The following is a 13,902-nucleotide window of genomic DNA, read 5'->3' as shown; positions in this document are numbered from 1 at the left end:
GTTCCAGTACAAGGAGAGCTTTACGTGGATACCGAATTAGATATGTTTCGAAGGTACACGTCGAGATAGATTATTATTCTGTAAAAATAAGCTTAAAAGTTAAACTAACAACCTAGGAATAAAATGAACCCAACATGTGGTGTACATCGATAAGTGGGCATTGAAGATTGGACTTTAGAAAGATCCACATGGCATATCTATGATTGAAAAAGGGTGCACATCTGAAACATTATTCCTTTACGGTTTACAAGAATACAAAAACCCATCACAGAGAAGAACAATCATGAAAAAGAGAAATTACATTCAGGCTTACATATTTCTTCAATGGTTATACATATAAAATATCTAGGATGAACACCTAATTCTGCTCTTCTGGCTAACATTCCGTTAGGTAATAAAACACAGTTCCACACAGGGGGGAAGGGATTGCCAGAGAATGTTAGCGAACCCTCTCTAACTAAAACACTATTGATTAAAGAATACATTTCAAAACCACACCTCTAGAAAATCATAATTATATGGTCAAACGAATTAATAAAACATGCGTACAGGAAGATCAAACCCAAATCTGAGTTACATACATTAAAACTATATTTCTATAGGAGGATGTTTGTGTGTGTGTGTGTGTGTGTAGAAGGTTTCAAGTTTCGTTATCTCTCTGTGGTCCAGAGAGGGGAAAGGGGGGGTTTGGAATGTCTCTGAGGTGACATTAGTGTCGTAAAAGTCAATTGGTTCCAATCTTTATGGAGCCAAAGCCTGATTTGCACTCACGAGTTCAAAGTGCACCAGCTTTTGTATTCAGGAAGAAATGTTTTTAGCAACACAGAGTATTTGAATTTGTTAATTCAAACCAACGACGAATGATTCGATAGCCAATGTTGTTACATTAGCTACTTTAACTCAAATAGCTGGTCCAACTAATGCTTATGCACATTAAACAGTGAACAACTAGGCAAATGCTCATTGAAATGATTGATTCTAATGTGAACAGCATTAAATAGGCAAATAGCAAGTGAATTGGGACTTTAACTGCCATTAACCACTGCGATTTCTCCCATTAATCTTTGGACTGTCTATGTTTAGATATCTGACAAAGCTGACCTCAAACCAACCTGTTTTGGTTGAATTAGTGTTCAAAATCTGCACCTGACCTCACTTATGCTCTTGTGTATAAATTATTAATTATCAAACATCTGTAATGAAAGTTGCGTTGAAAGTCTACACCCTTTGCTACAGCATTGTACTGTTCATCTGTGTTTAGTAATGCCACTACTTGTAACTGAATGATTTCAATTGTCACGTGTAGTATAATTTCACGGAGACGCTGTACCGGTTTGATGAAGATGGCTATCAGTCGTACTGTACCGTGTGCTGTTCTGGCATGGAGGTCATTCTGTGCGGCCATGACAGCTGTTGTCGGTGAGTGTGGTTGTGTTGATCACAAATTACTAAGGTAAAGCTGCACTATTTGTCAGTCACTAATCAAATAAGTAAATTAGTGACATTGATCATGTGACTGTTTTCACTCCTAAGCCCAAGTTTTTGCTAATGCTGGAGAACATGATCATCAGGTTTTATGCAAAATTTTGTACCAAATTAATGCTTTTAGACTAGTGCTGCTGTCATGAAAGCAAAAGGCGACATTCCAAATATTCTGAAGTTCAGGTTCCTTTTAAATGGAATTTTTGACTTGCTGTAAATTGCTAAAAATTGCTAAAATTGCAAGTTTTGACCACCAATCTAATTTGGTCTCTTTCCTTTCTTTAGCTGCTACTGTGTGGACTGTCTGGATATCCTAGTGGGTGAGGGGACCTTCGACCGGCTGAAAAATGTGGACCCGTGGACCTGTTACCTGTGTGCACCTGAGAGCAGCTCTGGAGCCTTGAAGCCCAGGCATGACTGGAGCATCCGTGTGCAGGAATTCTTTGCCAACAACAGTGCAATGGAGTTTGTTAGTGCTTGTTTCATATAGTTCATCATATTGTAAAAAATATTGGATGATCTTCCTGATTTGTATTTGTATTTGTATTGGTTTGACTTCTGACATTTGTCCTCCTCAGGAGCCCCATCGTGTTTACCCATCAATCCCTGCTACCCTGCGACGTCCACTCAGAGTCCTTTCCTTATTTGATGGCATAGCCACTGGTAACTTCTCATCTTCCTGGACCACTTGTAGTTTAATACACATCTATCACAGTATGTTCTTGTACTGGTCATGTGGTTCATTTAAATGCATTTTCGTGTTTCAGGATACCTCGTTCTGAGGGATCTTGGCTTCAAAGTGGAAAAATATGTGGCCTCAGAAGTTGATGATGAATCTGTGACCGTCTCCATGGTCAACCATGATGGACAAATCACTCATGTGGCTGATGTTAAGAACATTACGAAAGAGCATGTATGCAAGATAATATTGTTCGCTTTCTGTTGATAATTGTTAAAACCTCTCAGTACAAATGCACTGATTAAATTACACATCCGATGAAGAATCTGTTCATTGTTTTTCTCTTTCATTGTTCAGATTAAGAAATGGGGCCCGTTTGATCTTCTCATCGGTGGAAGTCCATGTAATGACTTGTGCACAGCCAATCCTAGCCGAAAGGGCTTGTTTGGTAAGACATGTCTGATGCATGTTGCACACAAAATGAGAAGCATTTTCTTGCTTTGGCAAACTATAATCTTCTTGGCTTTATGCAGCTTCATTGAGTCAGAATACATGTTTGCCAACTTTTTTCCAATATTTAAAAGTCTGGATACTCAAAATGAACGCATGGTTCATGCATCAAATAGGAGGATTTTGTCAAACTGCTGAGCAGTCTCAACACCTGGTCTCATGTCAAAACATATGATTTATTTAATCTGAGATTCTCTTTACTCTGCAGAGGGCACTGGGCGGCTCTTTTTTGAATATTATCGGCTTCTGAATGTTATGAAGCCGAAGGAGGACGACCCACGGCCGTTCTTCTGGCTGTTTGAGAACGTGGTGTCAATGGAAACCAAGGTTAAATCTGACATTTCCCGCTTTCTCGAAGTAAGTGTGTTTTTTTTTTACGTTTGAATCTGTTACGTGTGTCAAATACCCTCTGCAGATTCTTGGAAATTTGTAAAAAAAATGGTCAACATGTTCAAATATTTTTCTCAAATCATGGCCTCGCATTTTCAGTGTTATTTTTTTTCTAGTCACATGGTGTAATAAGCATGTGCGTGTTGTGTTTTTGTTTTTTAAGTGTAACCCTGTGCTTGTTGATGCTGTGAAAGTGAGTCCAGCTTACAGAGCAAGATACTTCTGGGGAAACATACCTGGCATGAACAGGTGAGTCTGTTATTCATATGACTACCACACCCACTTACATTTTTTTCGCTGATAAATACAACTATGCACGATACTACTTTTTCCAGAACGAGTCCGATACCGATACTTTCATTTTTGGTACTCGCCGATACCGTATAACCGATACCTGTATTTTCACTGCATTTGTCATTTTTAAATGTATTGGTAGAGAAGCCAAAATAATAAATCATATTAGTTGGCTTAATTTGTTCATCAAATAAATATTTCCTTCAATTATTTTCATGCTTAATGAAGCCTGCTAAAATGCATTTTATGATATTCTGTTACTTTCACTCTTCATTCTATTGCTCTATCATATTTTATCTTTCATTTAATAGCACAGCACATATTTAGAGCAGCTCCAGAAGGGCTCAGTGCTGAGGATTGGGTCAGTGGTACAAATGTTTTGACAGTAGTGTCAAAATTGGAATAAAGAATTGATATTTCACTGGTGTCAAAACATTTGTAAAAACACTGCATATTCATTACTGAATAAATTAAATATAGATGGAAATTTTGTAAAGTTACAAAAGGTGGCCTATTAAGTCAAGAGCAGTGAGAAATTTATTTGTCCTTTTGTTTGATTAACATTAAAACACAGCAGCAGATTAATTAAACTGCTGCACCTTTAAGATCGAACGCACAGGCCCTGTTTGAATATACGGTCTACAGCTTTCTCATCAGCTCGCGCACCACAGCTATGTGTTACTATATTTTGTTTAATATTTCACTAATAAGATACATTTACTTCATAGACAGCCTTCTTTTTATCCCCATTATATTCTCTGTTGTCCATGTTTCTTTGTCTGGACACAAGTGTACAAACTCTGCCTGGTATCGGTTGTTGGTATCGGAGCATTTTTACAACTACATGAGCTCAGTATCGTGCATCCCTAGTGTTAAGTATGTAATTATGATATACATTAAGGCCTGGTTTCATGGACAGCTTAGGTGAACCCAGGATTTTGCCTTAGTTCAGTCAGGACATTTAAGTAGCTTTTATAAACAGGCCTTAGAAAAAAACATTACTAGTAGAGATGTACCGATGTATCTTCCGTTTGTTTTAAAAACATTCAATTAAATCCTGTCAATCAAGGGTGCAGAAAAACGTGTCAGACTGCAACTCACATTGTGTGTGAAGAAAATCTCTCTTGTGATGAATTTAGGGCAAGCTAACTTGACAATAACGCTTTAAAGGTGCAGTGTGTGATTTTTAGCGGCATCTAGTGGTGAGATTTGCAAATTGCAAACAGTCAGTCACTCATGGCCCATCCCTCAAATTGCAAACTCGAAGGAGAAGCTACGGTGCCCGACGTAGGACCGGAAGATGTCGTTGTCTGAGTCAGCAGAGAGTAGCAAGTCAAGCAATGAGGTTTCTTTATATTATATTATATTATATTATATTATATTTTATATTAAATTATATTATATTTACTTAATTATTCAGTAAAACCACGTGTGACGGCCCGAGTGGTGGCCGCACAAGAGCGGTAATGTGGATGTACATGCACGCACATACACACACGCCAACAAGCATACATTTACATAAAGGATTTACATTTTAAGAATTTTTATTTAAACTTATTTTGTTATTTATATTAATTTGTTTCAGTATAATGATGGATCATAATAATCACACAAACCAAACCATATTAATTATTTCTTTATTGTTAGGTTTTCACATGTTTACATTTATAGCACATTTTATATACATTGTTACTGATTTGAAGTGCACACAAATTAGTTACGTTGTATATGTTACTTATATTTGTTTCTATTTTGAGTTTAAGTTTACCGTTTGTGAGGAACTTCAGACATGGTCCGCTGCAGCCGCATCCTGGCGTAACAAGGATTAGAGTCCGGGCAGGAACAGAGAATTTAAACGTTATTGGTTCCGCCCGAACATACCATTTGCTGGAATTGCCCGGGGAAGGAAGAAACGTTAATGTCTTTGTCAATTGATTTATTTGGTTGTACATTTATGATATTTGATTACATTTTGCTTTCCTTATCTTTATTTATTGTATACCTTTGTTTGATTTGACTTTGATTTACTTATAGTTATATGTTGAATGTAAAGTTGAATTGTTTCCCCTCTTAATTTGTAATGGGCCCATCCTTTCCTTTATAAGCTGTTGCTTTGTTCAATTGAGCAGGTCAGTAGTTTTAGTTGTTTGTTTGTTTTTTTTGTCTAATTGTTTGATCTCATTTTCTGTTTGTTTATTTTTGTTGTAAGAAGTTTATGAGTTTGTAAAGTTATTTTTTTTCTTGGGTTCAAATAAAGACCCATTTTCTTTTGCAAAGCTTGTGTTCCTTGTTCTTGCCTCTTGGTCCCTCACATATGGTGGCAGCGGTGGGATATTTCAGTCAGTCAAGGACACAAAGCTGTGTTTTGTTTTTTTTCTGCCCCTCGAGGCTGTTTTCTTTTTCCCTGTTAATATGAGTCGTACCTTAAAGAAAGGTGGGCCTAAGGCTCCTCCCTTGCAGCAAGAGGAAGAAAGGGGTGAGGAGGACCAGGACATGGTTGAAGGAGCTGAAGGAGGCGAGGCAATGGGAGACAGAGAAGTTTCAGTGACTGAGTTGGCAAATCTGCTTCGAGCCCATATGGCCAGGACGGAAGGCCGGGAGACTGTAAGACAGCAGGAGCAGGCTGATCAGGAGCGACGGTTTAAGGCTCTCCAGCACCAGTTCGGGCTTTTGCAAATGGAAGTCCAAGCACGCACCTCTCCGAATCTTCACTTATCTGATGTTGACCGGGAGTCCCGGGAAAGGCCTAATGCGGATCCTTTAGATTCTGATGGAAACTCCGTGAATTCAGCTCATCAGCAGAGCTTAAATCAGGTTGGGAACAATGTAGGCCCACCATTATCTCAGATACCTCGATTGGAGAAGCTGAGTGACATTGATGATGTAGAACACTTCCTTGTGACTTTTGAAAGGATTGCTGTTGCTTGTAGGTGGACTAAAACTGATTGGGTTTGGCATTTAATCCCTTTGCTGACGGGTAAAGCAAGAGCAGCTTATGTCAATATGGATGTGAATGAGTCTACTGACTATGACAAAGTGAAGTATGCTATTCTAAAGAAATATGATGTCAATGCTGAAACTTATCGACAAAAGTTCCGTTCCTTATCAGTAGATCCATCGGAAAGTCCCATAGAGCTTTATAACCGGCTCAAAGAACTCTTTGGAAAGTGGGTCCAGCCTAAGAGGAAACAGGTGGAGGAGGTGAGTGAGATCATCATTCTGGAGCAATATCTTAGAATGCTGTCCCCTGAACTCCAGGTGTGGATTCGAGAGAGAGATCCCAGAACCGCAGCAGAAGCAGCGTCTTTGGCGGATGTGTTTGTTGCAGCCAGAGGAAAGAGTAAGCCGTGGGCTTGGAAACCTGTTAATGACCGCCGTTCTCTTGACATGCCTCACTTTCAGCAAAGGAAGGTGGAGGGGTCTGGTAAGCCCTACATGGGGAAACCTACTTCAGCCAAACTAAACTTTTCTCCTAAACGACCTCCTATATGTTACCTGTGTGGTCAAGAAGGGCACACTAAACCAAATTGTCCAAAGATCTCAGCTCAGCTTACACAGTTATGTTTTGTACCAAGGAGGGATGTAACCAAATCCCCAAGCTCTTTGAGAACTACAAATGTGGAGATAAATGGTGAGAAATTGACTGCTTTGATTGACACCGGCAGTGATCAGACTCTGGTGAGAAGAAAGTTCATATCACCCTCTTTGATCAGCACAGTCAACAAATTACCTATTTGCTGTGTACATGGAGACGAGAGACTGTTACCTACCGCCAATGTTTATGTCAAAATAGAAGAACAGACTTATCTGGTGAAGGTGGGGGTGGCTGATAACTTATCTTTCCCTGTGATTCTGGGTCGAGATATACCAGTGCTGCTGGAGTTATTGCACCCGACTCGACAGTGTAACGTGGTGGTGACCAGAGCAAAGGCCAACCAGCTAGAGGGGATTGAGCACCAACTAAGTACTTTACCTTTCTTCAATGCAGAGATTGAGACCGGGGTGTCGAAGAGGAGAAAGACTAGAAGAGAAAAAAGACAAGAAAAGGTAAAATATGCTGCTCATACAGTGTCTGAAAATATGGCCTGTGACTTACCTGTGAACTTCCAGGTGCCCAACAACATCGTTCAGATGCAGCAGGAAGATGTTACACTCACGGAGTGCTTTGCTGGAGCTGCAGAGGTAAGAGAGAAGCCTCTAGATGACAGTGCAGCCAGATATGTGCTAACGAAGGGAATACTCTATCGAGAGATCGGGGTCCAGAAACAACTTGTGGTTCCACAGTGTGTCCGAGAGATGGTGTTACATCTAAGTCACTCGATTCCTTGGGCTGGCCACCTGGGGAAAAACAAGACTACTGCAAGAATCAAAAAGTGTTTTTTCTGGCCCGGTTTGAAAGTAGATGTGGCCCAATTTTGTAAAAGCTGTCCTGTTTGTCAGAAGGTTTCCCTCAGACGTCCGTCAAGAGCACCACTACAACCACTTCCTATCATTGGTACTCCGTTTGAGAGGCTTGGAATGGATGTCGTTGGTCCAGTGGAGAGGAGTCGCTCAGGGAACCGTTTCATGCTGGTAATAACGGATTACTCCACCAGATACCCAGAGGTATTTCCGTTAAGATCTGTGAAGGCGAAACCTGTGGCTACTTCCTTGGTCCAGTTATTTTCCAGGGTCGGATTTCCAGCAGAAATTCTAACCGACCAGGGCACTAATTTCATGTCTACCTTGTTGAAGCAGGTCTACCAGCTCTTAGGAATTAAGAGTCTGCGCACTACTCCCTATCATCCCCAAACGGATGGGTTGACTGAGCGATTTAACCAGACTTTGAAGCAGATGTTAAGGAAGTTTGTCAGTGAGACTGGTCAAGACTGGGATCAATGGTTGCCCTACCTTCTATTCGCTTATCGGGAAGTCCCTCAAGCTTCCACAGGCTTTTCTCCTTTCGAGCTGTTGTATGGCCGTGATGTCAGGGGCCCATTGGCTCTGCTCCAGGAGATGTGGGAAGGGAGTCCTGAAAAGAAAGAGCCCACTAGTGTTGTCTCCTATGTTCTGCAGATGAGGGAACGGTTGCAGAAGATGACCGTTTTGGCTCAGAATCGCTTGGCGGAAGCCAGCGGGAAGCAGAAAACCTGGTATGACCCCCTGGCTCGAGAAAGAGATCTGGAGGTCGGTAAAAAGGTACTTGTCATGTTGCCTAGTCGAGAGAGTAAACTGCTAGCAAAATGGCAGGGTCCTTATGAGATCAAGAAACGCCTGGGTCCTACGACTTATGAAATCAGTATGCCGGGTCAAGATCGATCTAGTCGGGTTTTGCACGTTAACCTGTTGAAAGAGTGGGTTCCTCGTCCTGAAAAGTCGCAGTCACTGATGATTTGCTGTATTGAAGAGGAAGAATCTGATGAGCAGTATCTGCCGCAGCCAGTTCCTGGGGACATTGGGTTGGATCATCTAACAGCTTCCCAGCGGTCACAGGTACAAGTTCTCTTCACTTCGAAAGTATTTTCTGAATATCCTGGGTTTACCAACTTGATTGAACATGGTGTAGTACTGAAACCTGATGCTGTCGTGAAACGCCAGAGCTATAGGATACCTGAAAGATTCCAGGTGACCTTGCAGGAGGAGGTAGACCTTATGCTCCGCTTGGGCATTATTGAACCTTCAAACAGTGAGTGGTGTCACCCCATAGTCCTTGTGCCAAAGAAGGATGGGAGTATAAGGTTCTGTATTGATTTCCGATATCTGAATTCAGTATCCCAGTTTGATTCCTACCCTACTCCTCGCATAAGTGACCTAATTGATCGGTTGGGCCAATCCAAATATCTCACAACAATGGATCTTTCTAAAGGCTATTGGCAAATTCCACTGACTCCCTCCTCCCGGCCCTTGACGGCATTCAGAACACCAAGGGGCCTTTTCCATTTTAAGGTGTTACCTTTCGGCCTTCATGGGGCCGTGGCGACGTTTCAGAGGTTAATAGATCAAGTATTGCGTGGTTTACCTTTTGCTGCTGCATATCTTGACGATATTGTCATTTACAGTAACACCTGGGAGGAACATGTGCAGCATCTCAGAGAAGTCTTACAGCGTCTTCAGAATGCCGGCCTAACTGTCAACCCCACCAAGTGTGCTATAGCTAAACAGGAGACCGAATACCTGGGCTATGTCATTGGCCAGGGTGTTGTGCGACCGCAGGTGAAGAAAGTTCAAGCCTTGGAGAAGTGTGTGGTGCCCCAGACACGTAAAGACCTGCGATCATTTCTGGGTATGGCTGGATTTTACCATCGCTTTGTCCCTAACTTTTCCAGCAGGGCAGCTCCATTAACTGACATGGTGGGGGCACGTTGTCCAAACCAATTGCAGTGGACTGAGGAGAGATTGAAAGCCTTCCGGGACATTCAGGGAGCTTTGACAACTAGTGCTGTGCTACACAATCCTGATTTTAGTCGTCCTTTCATTGTACAGACTGATGCCTCTGAGAGGGGAGTAGGAGCCGTCCTATTGCAAGGACCACCAGAGAGCCGACAGCCAGTGGCTTACCTCAGTCGTAAACTGTTTCCAAGAGAAGTACGTTATTCAACGGTGGAAAAGGAGTGTTTAGCCATAAAGTGGGCGTTGGATTCCTTGCGGTACTATCTATTAGGCCGTGAGTTTACCATGGAGACTGATCATAGAGCATTGCAGTGGTTGGAGAAAATGAAGGATTCTAATGGAAGGATTACAAGGTGGTATCTCGCCATGCAGCCCTTCAGATTCAAGATACAACATGTTCCTGGTAAAGTCAACGTTACTGCTGACTATCTATCCCGCTCTGCTGGCGAGATTCGTGAAGGGAGGGGAAATGTGACGGCCCGAGTGGTGGCCGCACAAGAGCGGTAATGTGGATGTACATGCACGCACATACACACACGCCAACAAGCATACATTTACATAAAGGATTTACATTTTAAGAATTTTTATTTAAACTTATTTTGTTATTTATATTAATTTGTTTCAGTATAATGATGGATCATAATAATCACACAAACCAAACCATATTAATTATTTCTTTATTGTTAGGTTTTCACATGTTTACATTTATAGCACATTTTATATACATTGTTACTGATTTGAAGTGCACACAAATTAGTTACGTTGTATATGTTACTTATATTTGTTTCTATTTTGAGTTTAAGTTTACCGTTTGTGAGGAACTTCAGACATGGTCCGCTGCAGCCGCATCCTGGCGTAACAAGGATTAGAGTCCGGGCAGGAACAGAGAATTTAAACGTTATTGGTTCCGCCCGAACATACCATTTGCTGGAATTGCCCGGGGAAGGAAGAAACGTTAATGTCTTTGTCAATTGATTTATTTGGTTGTACATTTATGATATTTGATTACATTTTGCTTTCCTTATCTTTATTTATTGTATACCTTTGTTTGATTTGACTTTGATTTACTTATAGTTATATGTTGAATGTAAAGTTGAATTGTTTCCCCTCTTAATTTGTAATGGGCCCATCCTTTCCTTTATAAGCTGTTGCTTTGTTCAATTGAGCAGGTCAGTAGTTTTAGTTGTTTGTTTGTTTTTTTTGTCTAATTGTTTGATCTCATTTTCTGTTTGTTTATTTTTGTTGTAAGAAGTTTATGAGTTTGTAAAGTTATTTTTTTTCTTGGGTTCAAATAAAGACCCATTTTCTTTTGCAAAGCTTGTGTTCCTTGTTCTTGCCTCTTGGTCCCTCACACCACGTTATTGCGTTTTTTTTTTTTTTTTACTTGTTCATCATTGTGTTAGTCTTTTATTCACTGACTTTACCATAGCCTGTTTCCATGCTAGTTAGTATAAGATAAGAGCTATGGATAAGAGCATCAAAGCAGCTATAGGTAAGGGGAAATAGCTAACGTTACGATGTCCGAGGCGTCGTTCAGACAGCATGTTTTTCTCCACGTTTGCAGAGTCAGGGACAACCTGAGTATTCTGCTGCATCTTTTTCTGCTGCTTCTCATTCAAGTTAGTGACGAAACGCGCTCTGTAGCGCTGTTTGTTCACTGTCGGCTACGGTAGAATCATGACGTCACGATATGTCGACCTTCATAGAAGGGGGGTGCCCGCGGTTATGTAGATATAAAGGACTCATTCTAAGGTAATAAAAACATAACGGTTCATTAAGTAAGGTCTTTATACACCACTGAAAACATAGTTATGGATCTTATATTGCATTTCTGTCAATAGATCCTCAGAAATATCACACATTGCACCTTTAACAGGTAAAAAATAGTGACATTAATGCAGGCTTTATTTGACCCTATGAATCACATGTAGTTCAGGCCAGGGTTGCCAGATCTAAGGTTTGTGTTACTTCTGATAAGAAACAAAGTCTCAGCTTTCAAATTATGTACATTTTATCATGAAATTCAAACAATAAAGGGCGTTTTGACGCTCTAAAATGTGACGTGACAGATTGCTGTAGCGCCTCATTGTTCACACAGTGCTGCTTGAACTATCACTTAATGTTGCATTTATCTCAGGAAAGTTAACCAGTGTTCACAGTTTGTTAGTTAGCTATAAAAACACTAGAGAAGAGCTTATTTACTGGTAATTATATGGATGTTTGAATAAATTTGCTACCTTATGAAAACTACTAAATGAAAACTACCTTATGTGCAACTGAGTTGTATACAAGCATTTCAGCTTTTATTTAAAGGGACAATATGTAGCTTTTTAGGTATTTTATTATCTAAAATCAATATTTTTAATCATAAATATGCCCTCAATGGTGTACAAATACCTATGCCAATGATCAGACTAATCCTCGTAAATGAAGAATTTATTATCTTTATATACATGTGACAGGTAGGTCCACGGAGGCTTCCATGTAGTTCCGCCATCTTGAAAAACTATAATAGCAGAGAGGGACAAGAAGTACTAGGCCAACACGTTTCCACAACGCGTTTCGTTCAGAGCCAGCGTCACATGACTGAAGTCAACAGAAGCGGAGGCGCAGAGCAGTGAGAGGCGCTAGTCACTGCCCCGGCAAGTTTAAAATCCTGCACTGTACGGTTATTTATACACCGTTCATTCATACATACATATGAATCACAGGATAAGGAGTCCTCATCGTCGAAAAAGTCCAAAATAGACCGTAAACGTGACACCGGAGATTACAAAAACAAGGGTTAATGTCGGGATAGCTAATGCAGGAGAAAGCTTTCAAAAGAGATGGTGAAGTTGCCTTATTTCTTCTCGACAGGTAAGTCAATGTTACGGTCTTAATTACAAGCTTATTTTTCATTGCTTTGTTGTGAACTTTATTATATAGACAGTAGAACATTTATAGTTATATCTATTTATCTATTCTATTCATAGTAAGTTAAACAGGCTCTTTGATGAATAGCAGCTATTGAGTATGATAATGATATCTAACAATGCACGTACTTCAAAAATATAACGAATATAACGAATAAAGGCGTCATTACTGCTAACTACCCTTGGTAATGTTTTTCACAGTCAGTAATTCATACTGTAGCATTCTTTTTTCGTTGATTCAAGTTTCAGTTTTGTTTTAAATAACAAACCTGTTCACCCGAAGAAAAACTCGAAGTGCTATTATAAGACATCCTGTCATAGCTTTTTGGTACATAACGGCTACCGTAGATGCAACGCGCATTTGGAAAAGTGAGGCGCATTATTCGTTTGAATGCAAAATACAGTTTCACCACTAGATGGGAGAAATTCCTACTTATTGTCCCTTTAAGCGTGAATATTATATCTGGAAATAAATGTCAATTGAATATAATATCTCTGTTGTTAATTTGAACCTCTAATATTAAAGTGTACCAAATTAGAGGTTTCACTCTGTATAGTTTGCAGCATTATCTGGGATAGATTTTTTTTTTCCCCATAAGAAAAATTAAACTATCGGCTTTAGCCGATATCATTCTGAATAATCAGCAATGGGTATCGGCAGAGATATTTAGTATCGGTGCATCTCCAATTACTAGTGTGCATCTTGAGACCAAACAATAGCACTGACATATCTTAAAATATGTCAGTGCAAGTTGCTTTCATTTTAAACAGCTCAAACATGCATTTTAGTCTGGGACCAGACTAAACAGTCTTGTCTGTGAAACTAGGGGTAAGTGTTTTCTTCTGTTTTGACCAGACCAATCACAGCATCTCAGAAAGATAAAGTCAGTCTTCAGGAATGTCTGGAGGCCGGCCGCACTGCAAAGGTTTGTCATGAGTTTCCAGCCAAAGATATTTTAATGATCCCATTACACTTAACTGTGTCAGTGTTGTCCATTTGAGTTCTGACGCTGTGTAATCTACCATTTTGCAGTATGAAAAAGTTCGCACTATCACCACACGACCAAACATACAGAAACCAGGCGTCGATGACAGGCATTACCCCATCATCATGAATGGAAAAGATGACAGTCTGTGGATCACTGAATTGGAGAAGTAGCCTAACTTTTACTTATTCTATCCTTTCAGTTTTACATTCTTTTCAAATTCAGTCACAAATATGTATTTGATTCATGTTCATGCACTCTTCACTTGCCCTTTGAT

At 40.1% G+C, this 13,902-nt stretch overlaps 1 protein-coding gene across 3 annotated transcripts in view; it reads left to right on the top strand.

Annotated features, from left to right (window-relative positions):
• Positions 1-13,902, top strand: part of dnmt3bb.3 (DNA (cytosine-5-)-methyltransferase beta, duplicate b.3) — a 32,056-nt gene that overhangs the window by 16,877 nt on the left and 1,277 nt on the right. For 2 of the 3 annotated variants that reach the window (XM_081386745.1, XM_081386746.1), the window contains exons 14-22: positions 1,307-1,419; positions 1,768-1,951; positions 2,061-2,145; positions 2,250-2,395; positions 2,519-2,609; positions 2,880-3,028; positions 3,225-3,310; positions 13,496-13,565; positions 13,673-13,794. In XM_081386745.1, the coding sequence (XP_081242871.1) occupies positions 1,307-1,419; positions 1,768-1,951; positions 2,061-2,145; positions 2,250-2,395; positions 2,519-2,609; positions 2,880-3,028; positions 3,225-3,310; positions 13,496-13,565; positions 13,673-13,794 (1,046 nt within the window). Of the gene's footprint in view, positions 1-1,306; positions 1,420-1,767; positions 1,952-2,060; positions 2,146-2,249; positions 2,396-2,518; positions 2,610-2,879; positions 3,029-3,224; positions 3,311-5,118; positions 5,394-13,495; positions 13,566-13,672; positions 13,795-13,902 lie in introns of those variants that run through there. The other variant, XM_081386747.1, reaches the window with a different exon arrangement.

This window comes from Scardinius erythrophthalmus (assembly GCF_964197995.2).
Source record: "Scardinius erythrophthalmus genome assembly, chromosome: 15".
In the NCBI taxonomy this organism is placed as follows: Eukaryota; Metazoa; Chordata; class Actinopteri; order Cypriniformes; family Leuciscidae; genus Scardinius; species Scardinius erythrophthalmus.
Note: the sequence above shows the minus strand (reverse complement) of the source record. Positions and strands in the feature narration are given on the sequence as shown.